At 49.3% G+C, this 17,250-nt stretch overlaps 1 protein-coding gene across 1 annotated transcript; it reads left to right on the top strand.

Annotated features, from left to right (window-relative positions):
* Positions 1 to 4,839: 4,839 nt before the first annotated feature.
* KLHL40 (kelch like family member 40) lies at positions 4,840 to 15,440 on the top strand. Its single transcript, XM_056336481.1, has 6 exons — positions 4,840 to 6,162; positions 9,779 to 9,939; positions 11,378 to 11,485; positions 12,491 to 12,676; positions 13,239 to 13,385; positions 14,186 to 15,440. Exons 1-6 carry the CDS (start codon positions 5,017 to 5,019, stop codon positions 14,295 to 14,297), a joined length of 1,860 nt encoding a protein of 619 aa, XP_056192456.1. The 5' UTR covers positions 4,840 to 5,016; the 3' UTR covers positions 14,298 to 15,440.
* Positions 15,441 to 17,250: the final 1,810 nt, after the last annotated feature.

Genomic DNA, 17,250 nt, shown 5'->3' with positions numbered 1-17,250 from the left:
GTCTGCTGCTGGACCTTCGGTAAATGTTTCTTTGACATTCTCTGTTACTTCAGTTTTACTCTTTACCACCCAAACAGCTATAGCATGGTGTGCTTCCTTCCAGGGTAAAATTCAGGTCTTCTCCATATGGGTGTCCTCACGCAGCTGAAGCCACCTTGAGCCGCCAAGACCAAGGGCTCTGTCTCTGCAGGTGGCTCAGCTCAGCTCCCTGGCTGCCTGGGAGAACAGTCACCACCTCCCGGTGTCGAAGTAGGTGACGCACATGGCAAAGCCCAGTGACTCCTCACTGTCCTCCTGACTTGGATACTCTGGGAGAGAAAATAGCCCATTCACTAAGGATCTAAATTTATCCAGCAGCTGCAGCTGCTGGAGCTGCCAGAAGGAGCTAATCTTAGACATCAGCTGAGCTAGTGATTTGTCAGAGAGAAGAGAGTTCATGGGAGAACTTGGGCTTTAGCCCCCTTTGCCTGAAGTTACCCCTCAGCTATCACTGCTGTTACAAGCCCAGGAGGTCTGGTGGGCTAGGAGCACCCAAGTGGTGCTATCTCAATCAGCCTTGCACAGGAAACCCCCAGCCTCAGCATATGCCTCTGTAGAGCAGGACTTACCAACTGCTCAGCTCTCTCCTGGAGAAGAGTATCTCATCTGATCTTGTTATTGCCTGCCTGTTAGTAAAACTCACCCAAGAAGCCAAGAAAAGCAATTATCTCTATTGCAATGCAAATCCCAATTAACAGCCCTGTGCTGGACGCCTTGTTCAGCCCGCCATGGCTGTAATTGCTGCATTCACCATTCCTGTTCTGAAATTTTGTATGGGAGGGAGTGATCCTGCTACACTGCATCCCCTCAGGATGCTTTCCATGTAGCCTCACCCACTCCCATGTCATGGGGGGACTATTGCACCTTTGGAGACACACTTAACTGACTTAGTCCACTGGTCATTGGACATCACTGGCTGTAGCCCTGTTAGGTCTGGGCCCAGTTAGCTGAGGGCTGTCTCAGGACAACACGCCTCCAGCTCAGGCTGTGCTGTCTGTTGTACAGCAGTCAGCGCTCTTGGGGGCAGTACCTTGCCGAGAGTAGATTCATTCATTCACATGTGCATAGAGATAAGCAAATGGTAACTGTGATTACTGCTCACCCTTATCACATCCACACGTGCCATCTCACCTGCTTTTAGATGCTAAATCCTGCTGGCCTTGGCTGGTACTTGCTTGAAGACCAGCTCAGCTGAGTGGTAACACATTGGACCCAGCAAAAGAGGGATGGGACCAGTCTACTGTAACCAAAGCCTCTACAAGACACAGTGGTTGCAGTGGGATCAGAATTGACGGCTGCCTCAAATTCCACTGATATCATCAGAGGAAAAATCTCGTGTAGCATTCAATCAGTTGCAGCCTTGGCTATCCAAGGACAGCAAGGCTCAGACCAAGTCCCTAAAAAATCCTGTTGACTTCCCTGTGCATAAATCGATTATAAAATGACAATGACGAGCCAGTGTGAACAAATGAAAACCAGAAACACAGAAAGAGTAAACACACAAGTGAGAAAGAAATACCGTGCTTGAGATCCACACTGGAAACTTGTGACCTAAAACGTAAGAAGGGAAAAAATCTGAACACCATATACACAGTGGGTGAGGGGCTCTGAAGCCTGTGGATCAGAGCTGCATGAAGCAGCACTGGCTTTTCATGCCCAGCCCCGAGAGGGTTCAGGAGAGTGCACAGTGCCTCTGAGAGCACCCTTGGGTCTCCCCATTAGCATAGTGTAAGCCTCCCCATGGCGCAAAGCTGCTCAGAGGGCTTGGGTCCACCTGATCAACCCTCTGTCCCACCAGGCTGGGACAGAAACTTGTTTAGGGATGAACCACCTTTATCTGAGCTGAATACACCTGTGCTCAGGAGCCAGGGAGGTTTACAGACCATTTGAGGTCAACTAAACACACAGAGCACAGCCTGCATGTCCAGCCTGGGCCATATGCACCATCTACACCCATTTTGATGGCAGGGCTTGGGATGGACACTGCTGTATGGAACTTGTCACATCACTATCAAAACTAGCTGGCTGCACCAAGGCTCTTACCATCCCATCCCAGGTTCACTTCAGTAAGCAGTTCCCACACCTTGCCCCAGCACAGCCACCAACCCCCCACAAGGTTTCAAAGATTCATCTACTGTCTGTGCTATTTCTTCAGTCCAGTCCACCTGCTTCTTGCCTCTGCTGTGTCCAGACTTCTCCCAGCTGTTCTTCCAGCCAACCTTTCCTCAGCCAGAACCCCTTCTTCTCCCAGGGCCTCTCCCACATCCAGAGCACACTCTTTCCTCCCTCTGCTTCTTCCAGGTCTCCCTTCACCCAGCACTCCCCTTCCACCCCCCTTAGAGCTATTTAACTACTTAGCAGGAACCAGCCACAGCTGCACCTTATCCACATCAGCCAGCCCACCGCCCCTGAAGCCAGCCCACAGCTGTGTATTGCCAATGTTAATTAACCTGCCTTCATTCCTCTACAATTCCTCTATAGGAACTGATAGCAAAAAATGGTGGAAACATAAGGCAGGGATCACACGTGTGATTGTTGCTACAAGGTGTTATGAGGGCGGTGTCCCAGCACTGCTGGTGTTAGGAGGCACTGGGACCAGTTAAGGGTGCCTGGACTGAATTAATGATTTAAGCTGTCTGTAGAACATGGGGATAAATGGGCATCACCAAAGTCCTCTCAACTCAGGCAAGTGCCTGACTCGAGTGAAGTGACCCAGCTCCCAGAGACACCCATCTCTCCCCATGCTTGCAGGGAGCCTAGATGGCACAGTGGACCGAGGAGACAGTGCTCTTGAAACACCAGGGCTGCTTCCCCAAGCCTTGGAGCTTGTCCAGCCCCTGTGCAAAGCCACTGAAACCAATGGACATGCCAGAGCTGGTCAGGGACCAGCACGATGCTCTTCCCCGAGGTGGTCCATAAACCTGGGAGTAGCCACAGACCCACCGGTCGGTTGGGAGCTCCTCAGGGAAGGGATGGGCTGTAGCTGGAATTTAGCAGTGGCACCTGGCGATGCAAGGAATATGAAGCAAAGCTCAGGCGGCAGCACACGCCGAGCAGCGCAGTGAAAAGGAGAACAAGCCAGGGGTCAGGGGAGATTAAAGGCAGAAGGGCAAAAATCCCAGCTTGCAGCACACCAGTGCAGGATTAAACTCAGGGAAGTGTAGAGCTAATGCCAAGGGAGGGGAGAGGGGAGGATGGAGCTGCCCAGCCCCAGATGTGTGGGAGCAGAGAAACGTCGCTGAAGGTCAGCCGCATTCAAAGAGCAGTGCTCGTCTTCTGATCCCAACACGGATGAGCAGCCCAGAAGAAAAGCTTATGATGTGAACTCCGAAAACAGCTTGTGATTGTTTCCCTGCTATATTGGTACCTCCCAGATGCTGCTGGAAACTCACCAGTACAAAAGGGCTTCATACCAGTATAGCTCCCTCCCTACTTATGTAGATAAACATCATGGCACAAAGCACTTTTATAAATACATCCATGCTGGGGTGAGGGGTTATGTGGCTTTAAATACACCACGAAGAGTGTATTTATCTTTGCATAGACTTAATTAAATCATTAATTAAATCTGTGCCATCATTGAGTGTCAGCCAGCCCGGAGGGTCCATAGTAAAAGAGATACAGGTTCATGTAAATTTTACTACAGGTATAAATAATAGTAGCTATTCTGCCTACCCATGAATATCAAAACTAATTTGCTTTGTTGTGAGCTCCAAGGGAAGAGCTGGACCTGGACTGGCCGTTTGAGGACCCATGGGGTTTCCCAGACATCCATGGGCATGCAGGCAGGACACAGGACCTGCTGGGGACCTCAGCCTTTTTGGAGCATTGGCTCAAGGCCAGGCAGGTTGTCCTGCTGTGGCTCCAAACTTCAACATGGGGGTGTTGAATCTCAGTAGACCTTAGCAGGGGACCCTCAGCTTACAAGAAGGTACCCGTTTAGAAGTCTGAAGCTGTGAGTTTAAGCCCACCCTTGTGCTCTCTTTACTTCTGTTCTGCCTCAGACCCTCTTTCTGCCACCAAGATGTGGAAAGGATCGATTTATTAATGATGAGGTGTCCAGAGGCTGTGCCACTGTGGTCCCTGTATGTATGGCAGGCAAAGCAGAGCCACCCCTCCCCCAGGCTCCTTGAGCCTCCTCCTTTAGCAAGGCTTGTCAAGTAACTTCCAGCACAGGTCTCGTGTCCCATGCAGGGGTGTAAATAAATAGCTCTATCTTCATTTTCCAGTCCCTTCCAGACCCCTGAAAAGTGACTCCAGAGGAGAAAAAAGGACAAACCTGTGCCGAAAAGCAGCCCTGGGAGTGAGCTGGTTGGAGTGGGGATGCCACAAAGCCCACATAAGATGCTCCCTTATTGCATCTTTCCAGCTTTGACTTCACGCTCTATTTTTAGCACAGCAAAAGGTTTAAGCAGTTTCGTAGCAGTCAGTTTAGCGGTGTCGGGAGAAGGTCTCAGCCTTGCCATTCATGACCCAGCAGCCAGATTCGGACGTTGGATTCATCTGGATGCCGCTTCCCAAGCGCGGCGGCTGAGCCGGTGGGTCACACACATCTCCCATCATCACATGGCAGCAAAAGCTCCCGCTCCCCCGCGGTGACTCATGGGCTGACAGACCCTTCCTGAAGCATTGAGGTTGGAATTACAGCTGTTCCACTCGCCCCCCGCCCCCCTGCCTCCTTGTCCAATGTGTCATATTAAAGGGTGATCGGCTTACACATGCTCCAGTACAGATTCCTTAAGCTTTGTAACGCTGTGGCTATATATAAAGCCTCGCGCTGGAAACTGAAGTAGACAGACAGCTGCGATAGTAGCAAGCATTTCACATTCCCAGTGCGCTGACGGTCTGGAAGCAAGGGAGACGTGTGAGCCCTGCTTTGAGTAAGTTTCTTTACCAGGGGCTCAGGTACAGATATATTCATAAATACATATACATATAAAAATAGATTGGGAAGAAAAAGAGCAGTTACTCTTCATCATGGGTTTGCCTTTTGATCAAGTGGAAGAATTGCGTCTCTACCAGCAAACTCTTCTCCAGGATGGACTCAAAGACATGTTAGACCACAGTAAGTTTCTGGACTGTGTCTTAAAAGTCAAGGGGAAGGAGTTTCCCTGCCACCGGCTGGTGCTGGCAGCTTGCAGCCCCTATTTTCGAGCAATGTTCCTCTCGGACATGGAAGAGAGCAAGAAGAGGGAGGTCAGTTTGGAGGACGTTGATCCAGATGTCATGGGCAAGATCCTCCATTATATCTACACCTCTGAGTTGGAGATCACAGAACAGAATGTGCAGGACATCTTCTCCGTGGCCAACATGTTCCAGATCCCCTCCATCTTCACCGTCTGCGTGTCCTTCTTACAGAAGCGGCTCTGCCTCAGCAACTGCTTGGCTATCTTCAGGCTGGGCTTGATGCTAGATTGTGCTCGGCTGGCTGTGGCTGCTCGGGATTTCATTTGTGATCGCTTTGCCCTGGTCTCTCGGGACGAGGAGTTCTACCAGCTCTCCGCTGATGAGCTTATTGCAATCATCTCCAGTGACTCCCTCAACATTGAGAAAGAGGAGACTGTCTTTGAAGTAGTGATGAAGTGGGTGGGGACCAAGGACCATGACAGCCGGCAGAAGGCCTTGCCTGTCATCTTTGAAAGCATCCGCTTCCGCCTCATGCCCAACGACTACATCAAGGACCATGTGGAGAAGCACGCCATGGTGAAGTCCAGCCCAGAGCTGCTCAAGAAACTGCAGATGGTGAAGGACGCCCAGAAAGGCAAATTCACTGTGGTGAAAAAGAAAAAAGTGAAGAAAACCAGTGAAAAGCAAGCAAAAGACAATGTTGTCAATGGAGCAGTAGATGAGGAGGAAGATACAGAGGAGGATGCTCTCCCAGGGATCTTAAATGACACGATGCGTTTTGGGATGTTCCTCCAGGACCTTATTTTCATGGTGAGCGACAGTGGAGCAGTGGCCTATGATCCCACTGCCAACGAGTGCTATTTTGCCTCCCTGTCCACTCAAATCCCAAAGAACCACATCAGTCTGGTGACCAAAGAGAATCAGATCTTCATTGTTGGAGGATTATACTACGATGAGGACAGCAAAGAGGATCCCATGAGTTCCTACTTCCTACAGGTACTAGCTTTATCTTTGTGTTTTGTTTCTTTGACCACTTTGGAACATCACCTGTCTTTAGCTTCCATGTAATCCCAGTAATATTCATTGTCATGTGGTGTTAAAATGCAAGTTGTAAATGAAGGTAAACATCTGAGTTGCTTTAGTAGAGATTCTTCTCCCTATATTTTTAAGGCTGATCCCACTGAGGGAGGGGGGGTGTCTGGTAATTGAGGAAAGAGGCTTGAAGCAGTAGGTAATAGGAATAAACCATCCTGATCCAAATCCTGAACAGTTTGGACCACTCTGAAGGGTGCATTTGGTCCAGCCCTGGCTGCACACTAACTGGAAGGTCAGTGGTATCAGGTGTGGGTTCTGCTTTGCATCCTTTATGTTCCCTTGTTATGAACCCTCAGCACAACCCAAGGGTGACTCTGCCGGGTGCCAACAATGGAACAGCAGCAGCTACAGCCACACAGCAAACACTCCAAGGACACAGGGTACATCCCTATGGGTACTGCCCTGTTTCTAGTGCTGTTCTTGCCCCTGGAGGTGTGCTAGCTCCAGCTTAGAGTCTCTGCCTTGGCCATTTCCATCAAGTGCAAGGAAACCCACGGTGTAATGTCTTTTGGGACACTCCACAAGCAGAGTTGCAGTTCTACCTCAGCAGCAGCCAAAGCTGTGATCAGACTGAGCTATGGGCAGGCGATCTGAGCTGCAGCCTGGGCAGTAACCCAAGAGCACCATCCCTGCAGACAGCTAACACAAAGCGCCTACCCTTCCTGATGATCCTGTAGGGATCCAGTAAATCTGCTGTTCTTCCCTCATACCCAGAAATCTTTTTGTTCTTCTCCCATGGCTCACATGTCTTCTGGGAAGAAACAATACGGTGTCGAGGCAGAAAGGATAAAGTAGGGATAGTTCCCAAGCTGAGCTATACAGCCTTGATCCCTCACCTGCCTCGTTGCATGGGAAGGGCTGTACACCTGCATCGTATGTGCAGGGACCATGCTTGTTCTCACCTGGAAAGGGTCAGGCTTTAGAGGCTATGCATCCCACGTGAAGCCCATGAAATGAGAAGTTAGCAGGAAGAAGCTGAAGCCCTAGAAAGCAGGATGGAGGGGGAAGGCAGTGGGAGTGCCAGGGGACATGCTGTTGGAGATACAGCCCTTTGCACGGGACAACGGATGACAACAGGGGATGTGGCCAGCTCCATCACTCACCTGTGCAGAGTAGATGGGCTGCTTTGTATTCAGAGCTGAAGGTCCACCAAGTCCTGGGCTGTTTCAGTACAACTGCAGCAAACAGTTCAAGGGAAGTGATATTTTTCCCACGCCCCCGTTTTGATCATATACTTGTGAGACCACATCTGAATGCTGTGTCCAGTCTGGGGCTCTCCAGTACAAAGCAAACATTGAGGCACTGGAATGAGTTCAGCAGAGGCTACCAAGATGGTCAGGGCTGCAGAACAGGAGGTACAAGAAAAGGCTGAGCTGGGTCTGATCAGTCTGGAGAAGGGGAAGGGAAGAATCTCACTGGTGTCTGCAGCTCTCTTAATGGGAGAGGGCACAGGAGAGGGATCCAGACTGCTAGATTTGCACAAAGATGGGACAAGAAGCAATGGCCACCAGTTGCAGTAAGGGAAATTTCAGTTAGCTGTGAGGAAAAACCTCCCCAACAGAGGTGGTGGAGTACTAGAGCAGGGGTCCAGAGAGGTCACAAACCCTCCATCCTTGGAGACGTGTAATATTTCACTGTACAAAGTCCTGGCAACCTGCTCTAACTCCCAAGCTGCACCTGCTTGAGCATGGAGGCTGGCAGGGACCTTTGGAGGTCCCTTAACCTAAAGTACTCTGATTCTAAGCTGTACAGGAAGGTTCTATATTCAGCTCCCAGTTTGCACTGATTCAGTAACAAATGCCTTGGGCATCATGTGGCTGCTTTTAGCTCCTTCCCTACAAGAAGAGGACAGTGCTTCATAGCTCACTGCGGCACTCACGCATGGGAGGTGCAAACATGTCCCAGGCTGGAAAGTGCCGTCAGTTTGCAAAGGTGTAATTTATTGCTATCAGTGTCATTGCACAGCTCTTGGCTCCTTTTTAAGAGTCTTCTGAGCCTTTTTGCAGCTGAGCTCTGTGCAGATGTAGACAGGCAGCTGTATGACCAACCGCTGAACCACCGTGCCAGTGCAGCAGCACTCTGCACCTTCTGACTCTGTTTCTATCTACCCCACTTGCACATTCCACCTGCTGAAGCCAAGAGAGTTAGGTCAGGGGTAGTTTAGTCTAAAGGACAGGCACCAAAATATAACAATGCTGATAAATCCCCCAGGCCCTGCAAATTTTGGCAGGAACAAAACGATTCAATTGACATTTCATATGGAAAAGGGTATCCTTTATTTGTCACTTCTAAGGTTTATGGCTTGAAAACAATGCTGAATCCATCAAGAAGCAGGAACTATCCTAGTTACTGAGCTGCTCAGGCTTGCACTATAAATAACACATATGTGGACCACAGCTCACAAAGCGACAATAACCACAGGCGCCCAGCTGAGGCCAAGTCTTTGGAGGCAACCCAGCAAGCTGAGGCTCTTTGGCCTGAGCCCATAGCAAACAGCACTTCAGGCAATGCATCGCAGCTTCATCTTTCAGAGTCCCACCAAACTGGCTGCAAAGCATCCCTCCCTCCTCTGCTACCAAGCTACGTTAAACATTTTTGCCCTGATTTACGGTTCCCATCAAGCCATGGTTCCCAGAGAGTCCCCAGCCTCATAATCTTTCACATCTTTTTTTCTGGTGGGACATGAGGCAATGCCTTGATCTACGATGTCCAAGGACCTGCATCTATCTCATCTGGAAGCACTGTGTGGACCAGTTTCCCCATCTATCAGATGGGTCTCTCACCCTTTGGTCAGGAATAAGAGCTCTGGTGTTTGCAGCATTGTCTCAGTTGTGTGGCACCATGCTGGGTAGAGAGGTATTGTGTGAACGGCCTCTGTGCAGACAGACAGACATTTTGTCTCACAAACCCACACACACCGAGGCGATACAGTACATCAGGATCTTCAGAAGCAGAGGGAAACAGTAACTGATCATTTGCCATAAAGAAAAAGAATAAGATGGAAAAGAAGGGGCTCCAGGGAGCGAGCTGTGTAGCCACCGTTGCCAACATCACACTGCTACCTGGCAGAAATGGAAAATATCAGAATGAAATACTGTGGCATGTGTTACATCTGAAGGGATTCAGGCAAAATTTCTAAGGCTGAAGTGCTTCAGCTCCTCCAGTCCCAGGAACTATCCATCATAGGTCCAACACGGGACTCTCATCCGAATATGACCAAACTTATTCCAAGCCAAGGCTTTGGTGCAGAGAGCAGAACATGTTTGATCTGGTGCACCTCTACTCTTATGCCTTGTCGTAAAACATATGTCATGTGCTATATGACTTGCATTTGCACTAAGATCCCCCACCCTGCACCAGATGGTGAGACACAGGCAGAAACCAACACTACAGAAAGTGCCTGCTGGGGTGACCAAGCTGCACATGGGAAAGGACTTTCCTCAGCTTCTGAACGCTGCTTTTTGCTGAGCAAATGGGTTGGATGAGCACGCACTAACAAGCATGTGTTTCCTTTCAGTATGACCATCTGGACGCAGACTGGCTGGGGATGCCGCCCCTGCCCTCCCCTCGCTGCCTCTTTGGCCTGGGAGAGGCGGAAAACTCGATTTTTGTGGTCGGAGGGAAAGAACTGAAAGAGGGGGAGAAGACCTTGGATTCTGTCTTGTGCTACGACCGGCTGTAAGTGTTCACATGCAAGTGTGGGGCGGGAGGTGGTTCACAGGAGAAGGTGAAAACAACTCCAGCACTCCAGGGGCTGAAAGGTTGTGGAGACAGGGCTCAAAGATGCTGGGACTGCTGCGACTGTCTCAGGCTGTACCCTGGGGCTCTGAGCTGGCTGTCACCAGCTGCTTCATTTATTGTAATCGAACCTCCCAGAGCTGGAAGCCATAATGGGGATATGATGTTATCAGGGACCGATCTGAGGAGATGCTCATGTGAGACCTGTACAGAGGAGCAAAAGGAGTTTTTCCTTCTGCCCACTGGTTGGAGGTTCAGCGACATTCACCGCGGTCTCACCAGGAGTGGCTTTGAACAGGACAGTTTGCTTTGAAAACATTCAGATGTGGCACTGAATGGCCCATCCTGATTGGTAGCAGGCTGAATATCCAATTATTTTTTGACCAAATGAAAACAAAAGATTTAAAACCAGCTTCATTCCCACAGAACAGGGAATTTATCTGCCCCTGCAGACTGTGGGAAAAGATATGCCAGCCCCTGCTAAGTGCTCAGGGGTGATTTGAATACTGATTTGAAGCTGGTAGAGATGAGATCAGCATCACTTGTATTTCTAGCATTATTTAGGTCAAGATTTCAACTGTAACAAACCTGGAGGAGATAAACTGCCAGTCTATGGGATCAAATATTTGCCCAGAGTGGTTAGGCAATTAGAAAACACCCAGAGCCCAGACAACTCAGTTCTTCAGTAAAATGAAGTGCAGGTCTTGGGGCTACATCCTACATGTATGAAAACTGGGGATGAGTCTAAGCTACGTGGACATGAGCAGATACCTCTTGAGACGCTGGTCAGCCCTATCTGGGTACCAGTTGGAGGTCTCCAAAACCTTATAGCTACACCCTTTGTTCAGCTGTCCCAGAGGTAGCACAGAGGCTTCAACACAGCCCTGCACTGCAAAATGTGGACATATCCACCCCTGTGGGTCCTTGCTGAGTGTTGGCCAACCAAAGCACCTCAAAGCAGAAGGCAATGGCCAAAAAATAAGTTTGCCCTCAGGAACCTGCACCCCTAAGACTCATTGGTTTTAATTTTTTTCCCTCATGCAGAAATCTCTGTCTTGTTTGTGTTCAGCTGATAATATTTATAAATGAGGTGAGGTCCAGGAAGAAGTGAGGATGTGTATTCACAAAGCCCAAGAGTAGGGGATGCTGCAGAAAATAATGAATATTAGCATAAACATTCTGCATATTTTATTTTCCCTTCATTTTTTTTTTTTAGGATCACAGAATTTACTGGATGAGCTCTATCTCATTGAAAACCTCATATTGTTGAGGTTGAGTCAGGGTCTGTGCTCACCTCTAGGTCTGGAAAGTGCCATGTACTCCAGACCTCACCCAGCAAGCTACAAATCCTTTTGCTTCTCAACTTTCTCTGATCCAGGTCCTTCAAGTGGGGTGAAGCTGATTCCCTTCCCTATGCAGTCTATGGCCATGCTGTGGTATCGCACAAGGATCTCATCTACGTCATCGGTGGCAAAGGAAGTGACAAGTAAGCTGAAAAGCAAGAGGAATTCAGGGAGTCATCCCCCAAACCAGTGGGAGTGCAAGGAGTTGGTACCTCCCCAGTGTGGACGCTATGGGTTAAGGAGGGTTGGATAGGGTGTGAAATGTGGATCCTTCCCTCTCAGCTCACCTTGGTGACTGCAGCCCTCCCCAAGCCCTCAAGAGTCCTACAGAGGTGTCAAGGAGATGGCACTGTCCTTGCAGGAGAGGGAACGTATCATCCCCTTTGATTACAATAAATAAATGCCACACAGATTGGGAGAGACCCTGAAGAGCAAGAAGCCCCTTCACATTAAGGGTCTCCTGTCTTGGACTTGTGGTGGGGCAGCGTGGTCCTAGTAGTCAAATCCAGATGGGTATTTGCAACAGGAGTGAAAAACCTCATCAAACCTGACCCACACCCTGCCCTCCTGCAGGGACTGGGCTCAGCAGAAAGAGCCTCTCTCAGGGAGCGTTGCCGTCGTTGCTTTGCAAGGCACAAGTGTGACTGTTTGCCGAGCAAACAAGCTGTAATCCAGCAAAGATGTCCTGCTCTGAAAGGATCACGGTTCGAGAAGTGAGCGTGCATACATTCACACACCTTGCGCTGTGCTTGGGAGCGGGGACACTGCAGGTGGTATTTTGCAGTGTCAAGTTGGATCAGGAGCACTGAAACGCTGTTTTGACGGCTGTGTGTGAGGTCCTAAGAGGCAGTTGGCTACGAGGACCCGTATCCAGCTGTGTGAGCACAATGCCCAGTTTTTAGGACTCCTATCCAAAGCAGGCACCGCAGGAGGGGAGACATTACACACACAAATGATGTCTCCAGGCATGGGCATCCTTGGGGGTGCACACGCAAGCGAAGGCACTCATGCCAGTGTGGAGGAGCAGAATTCTTTCTAGAGACCCCACGTTCCTGCCAGCAGCCATCCCCAGCCTCCTGCAGTGCAGAGCTGCCCCTCGGCAGGCAGTCGGGGCTCCTTTGCTCCTTTTCTCTCTCATCTTTCTCTAGGAAGTGCCTGAAGAAGATGTGTGTCTACAACCCAGCCAAGTTTGAGTGGAAGGAGCTGGCTCCTATGAAAACTGCCCGCTCCTTGTTCGGAGCCACTGTGCACAAGGACAAAATCTACGTGGCAGCTGGTGTGACTGACTCTGGCTTGACCAACACAGTGGAAGTCTATGACATTGCCACCAACAAGTACGTACCTTGAGCACACCTTTGGGGCGTAGTTACACTAGGAGTAGCTGCAGGTGTACATTAAGTAACTTCCAACCATTCTAGAGTCTGCTTGCAATTCCCGACACCAGTTCCTTCCAGTCTGTATTCCTTGGACAGCTGGGCATCAACAATGCTACTGAAGTTGGCTTGTGGATCATCTCAGGCTCACCTTCAAAGCATTTGCACCAGCTGATGCAGTCCTCGGGTTCCCTGCCGGGCTGTAGCTTCATCTAGGCAGCTTCACCCAACACAATAGACTCTCTGACTCCGGGTGGGCCTTGTAGCTGCAGTCCCACTGCTGGGACCAGCTGGTCCATGCCAGGTGCACTTCTCAACCCATCTACTCAGTGCAAAATGAAGCTGAACCACGATGATGGAAACAGGTATCTCTAACAACAGTCACCATATGATGCCATCCCATGTAGACCTACACAAGTTAAACAGTCACTAGTTAATTCAGTGGTTGATTTCTGATTCAAGGCCAGCCTTGGCGTGGGGGTGGGCAGGGTGCTCTAACATGTCGCCTCTCTCGATGTGACAGGTGGGAGACCTTCACCGAGTTCCCACAGGAGCGCAGCTCGGCCAGCCTGGTGAGCTTGGCTGGGGTGCTCTACTTGCTTGGAGGGTTCGCCACAGTGGAGACAGAGTCAGGAGAGCTGGTGCCAACAGAGCTGAACGACGTTTGGAGGTGACAACCTTCGCTGGTGATGCCCAAGGGAGTCTGGGAGGGATGTTATTGTGACCCACTGAGGGAACAGATAGTTTCTGTCTGGCTTGATGTCTTCAGTGTGAGTTGGATGTTGTTACCCCACCACAAGGCTGCAGGGTCTTGGGGTGAGAAGAGTGCCCTGTGCTGTGCTGGAAGGCACATCAGGTGATACAGTGATCTCTCCCAGCTTCATATAGCAATGTACCACGGAAAATCTGCTCCTTTAGCTTGGCTGCTGCATTGATGTTTTGCCTGGAGCTGGTTCCAGACGTCCCCGTTGGTGTGGAGCAGCATTGGCACAACCATCCTCTCCCTGGGAAAAGCCAGTGTTGGGACTGGAAATCAGACAGCCCTGTGTGCGAGCAGAGAAGCAGGCAGCAAGCACTTTCTGACAGCTGCTCATACAGCGTTAGCTGCTCCTGTCCTTCACATCCGTGGCTCTGGAGCACCCTCAGCAGGCACCTGCTGGCTTCACCATGGATCTTCCGCCTTGGTGCCATCAACCCATTTCCCAATGGAAAAATACACCCTCCCGTGCAAGACCACGTGTTGATAGCCGTGTCCCCTAGCCAGGCGCTGCAAACCAGAGCACACCAGGGCTGAAAGTCCCCATGCAGCTCCCACAGATATCTTGTGGCCAAATAATGTCTGTGGGACACCACGCCATGCACCAGGGCTCCCACCGTAGTGCGAGAAGTGCACTATGGAGCACTTCTTGCAGCTAAGCGAGAAGAAGGAGATGCTTTCCTTACCATAACTGTCTGTCTGTCTCTCCCTAGGTATGATGAAGAGCAGAAGAAGTGGGAAGGGGTCCTCCGGGAGATCCAGTATGCCTCCGGTGCAACTTTCCTTCCTGTGCGCCTCAATGTTTTGCGCCTAACGAAGATGTAGCGAGGCACATTTTTTTTTTTTCAGTGGGGATCTGGGGCAAGGAGGGACAGAGGGATGTGAGGCCATGCTTATCAGTGCAGAAATGTGGCATCTGGATAGTGTGTATGACATTGCATCTGTGATTGGTATCTTTTTACTCAAATGGGAAAGAGAGGAAATTATCTTGAAGCCTACAGGAACTTGAAGATGCTCACATGGTAACTAGAGAAGGGACCTGGAGCCTGCAAGGAGCTGGGGGTAGGCTGAGAAGCATGGAGCAATGAGTCGTTCCAGTCTCAGTAGACAGGACAGAAAGATCATATGCTTGTTCTTTGTTCTGCTTCTTGCTCCATGTCTTTCCGCTGTCTTCTCCACTGCTGTTGAACCTCCCCAGCCAACAGTGGAGGCAGAAAGTGGGTCCCAAGGGACTAAGCCGATGTTCCCCAGGGAAGAGGCGTGTCTGTTAAGTGTTTCCCCATCTAAGGCAGCTGTGAGCATGGTGCTAGAGCCCACCTTGGTGAGGAAGAGGAAGGGTCAAAGTCAAGTGGTACACGTGAGACCTGGGAAACTTCAGTGAATTCCCAAGCAGTGAGGGTTGTTGGGATGAGGCAGTTAAAAGAAAAGAGCATGGGAGTGTGGACACCAGAAACGTTTTGAAAGTTGCAATGAAAATAGTCTTGGTTCTTTGGCTCCGCCTTGACTTTGGACTGAGGAGAGGCCAGGACCTGAGGTCTGCAAGTGGGGAAGAGTCGTGCAAGAAGCAGGTAGGAGAGGGGGGTGAGATGGGCAGGGGAAGCCATGTCATGCATCTCCAGCCTTTTGGGCTCCTCATCTTCAATCACAGATCACAATGTCCTCACCTATGGATGGACAAGTGCTTTTTTTCAGGGAAAGGTTTTATATTTATGCTGTTTCTCTTATTTTTAATGTTCTGAACTTTTTTTCCTTTTCTTTTCTTTTCTTTTTTAAAAGAGTATTCTAGTTTGCTAAGTACATGGAGATCTCAGATATGTTTGGCTCAAACAGAGCTTCCTACTGAGGAAAAATGCTTTTTTTTTTTTTAAAAAAAAGTTATTCATAATGATGTTTTGATAGAAACATGACTGTACTGGCAGCAGGACAAAGATCTGCTAGAGCAAAAATCTCCTGATGCCCAAACCAGCTGACCAGAGGTTTCTTTAAAAATAAATGATTAGGTTATTTCAAAAGAAATCTGCTGTGTTTGCATGTTGATAGAGCTGTAACTGAATGTCCAGAGCAACCAAACAACAGGACCAAGCAAAAGCTGTGATGAACACACATGGGGCAGAACAGCCCCATGGAGCACCCTAGCAGAGCCCCAGCTTTTATGCCTATTTTCCCCCATTTGGGAGCTGAAACTTTAGCATTCGTATCCCTACAGTTATTCTCCATGGATATGAGGACTCAAAGCTTACCTAGGACTAGAAGGAAGCTGGATGCCGACATGCTCTTCATGATACCACAAACAGGAGTGATAATCAATAATAAAAAAGAACAAATACAAACTTCAGAAAATAATATGCTTAAAGTGGTGTGAAAATTACGGTATCACAAATCATACCTGGCTGATCCATCTAGCTCAAAATGTAGTCATGGAGAAACTAAAAAATGTTTGGAAGGAAAGACAATTTGGCATAACTAAAGGAACCAGAGTCTTGTCCTGGTTTCATTTCAAGGATTTAAAAAGTTACAGGATAATCTCCTTAGAGGGTAATCATATCAGAACAGTAATAAAATATTTTCACAAGAAAAATAAATCCAAGATGACTGGCTGTCACAAAATAGCTTAAAAAAATAAAAAGGCATCAAAAACCTTTGAAACAATCAAAAGTGTGAAAAATGCACTGAAAAAACCCCAGCAAACCCAAACCAAAAACCACCTACCCAGTTCTGTAGAAATTCCCATGGACAACTCCCAAGCTAATTGAAGATCAGTCTACCAAATGTAGAATAGCTTGTGGAAAAAAGAAAAATGAAGAAGAAAACAAAAAAATATCCATGCATAGAATAACAAATTTTTAGTCATTTATTGTGGTGGCAGAATACCATCTCCTGCCTAGGACTGGACACCAACACCTTTGCTTCAGCTCTTCTTGCTGGAGGTAGAGTGGAAAGCTGTCAACACTTGGTCCTGAGAGAGGGTTAATCCTCATCCACCTGCCACCACGTTGCTTGGCTCTCCTGGGGGCAATCTGGGCCCTTTGAAGTCAACAGGGAATGTTGCTGAGCCTCCATGAGTTGTTATGGTGTGGCCCCTCAATAATGGCTTCTTGAGAAGCTGTGAATAAAACTGGTCCCCATGTGTGGTCACTCACCTCGCAGCTGTCCATCGGGAATACAGGTAATAGGAGCTCAGTGCTCCCCCATGGTTCACATCCATGATAAAGCTGTGGGAGATGCCACCACCAGCACAGGGCAAGAAACCATAAAAGGAAAAATAGGTGTTGTATACGAGGACCCAGGAGAGCCTGAAATATCCCACTGCTTGAGCAACGAGGGCCAAGCCTCAGTGCGTGCCAGCCAGCGTGGGCCCAAGGAAGGCAGCAAAGTTGCACATCACCAGGTGAAAGTCTGACCCAGAGGTGTTCACCACCACCTCACCAAAAGGCTGCTTCAGTCCAAAGGCAATCACAGATAAGAAATGTCAGCACGAATACTCAGAGCAGCATCACTCCTCACCACTGCCCGGCGTTTTCCCAGCTCAGATACACGCAGCTCCAGTGTCACAGGTCCCCCCACGGGTATCTTCTCTCAGCAATGCCAGCAGCAAAGGAGCAGGTATATCTCAAGGGTGTGGGGAAATAATTTCTTCTTCCATTACCTTCCCAGTATCAATGCTGATGTTAGCTGGCAAGGTTCCTACCACTCCATTTTAAATCAATAAAGGCACTGGGTGCTTTTGGATGGGCTCCTTGGTTTCCCCACTGCTGAAAGAGCAGCTCAGTGAGCCCAG

This window comes from Falco biarmicus, chromosome 4, assembly GCF_023638135.1.
Source record: "Falco biarmicus isolate bFalBia1 chromosome 4, bFalBia1.pri, whole genome shotgun sequence".
Taxonomy (NCBI): Eukaryota; Metazoa; Chordata; class Aves; order Falconiformes; family Falconidae; genus Falco; species Falco biarmicus.
The sequence above is the reverse complement of the archived record's forward strand: the minus strand, read 5'-3'. Positions and strand labels throughout refer to the sequence as shown.

Bases quoted from the DNA above. Each gene is read 5' to 3' on its own strand.
- KLHL40 (XM_056336481.1), top strand. From the start codon at position 5,017: ATGGGTTTGCCTTTTGATCAAGTGGAAGAATTGCGTCTCTACCAGCAA. The intron at 9,940-11,377 runs GTAAGTGTTCAC...TCTCTGATCCAG, and splicing joins GTCTTGTGCTACGACCGGCT to GTCCTTCAAGTGGGGTGAAG. The intron at 12,677-13,238 runs GTACGTACCTTG...TCGATGTGACAG, and splicing joins TATGACATTGCCACCAACAA to GTGGGAGACCTTCACCGAGT.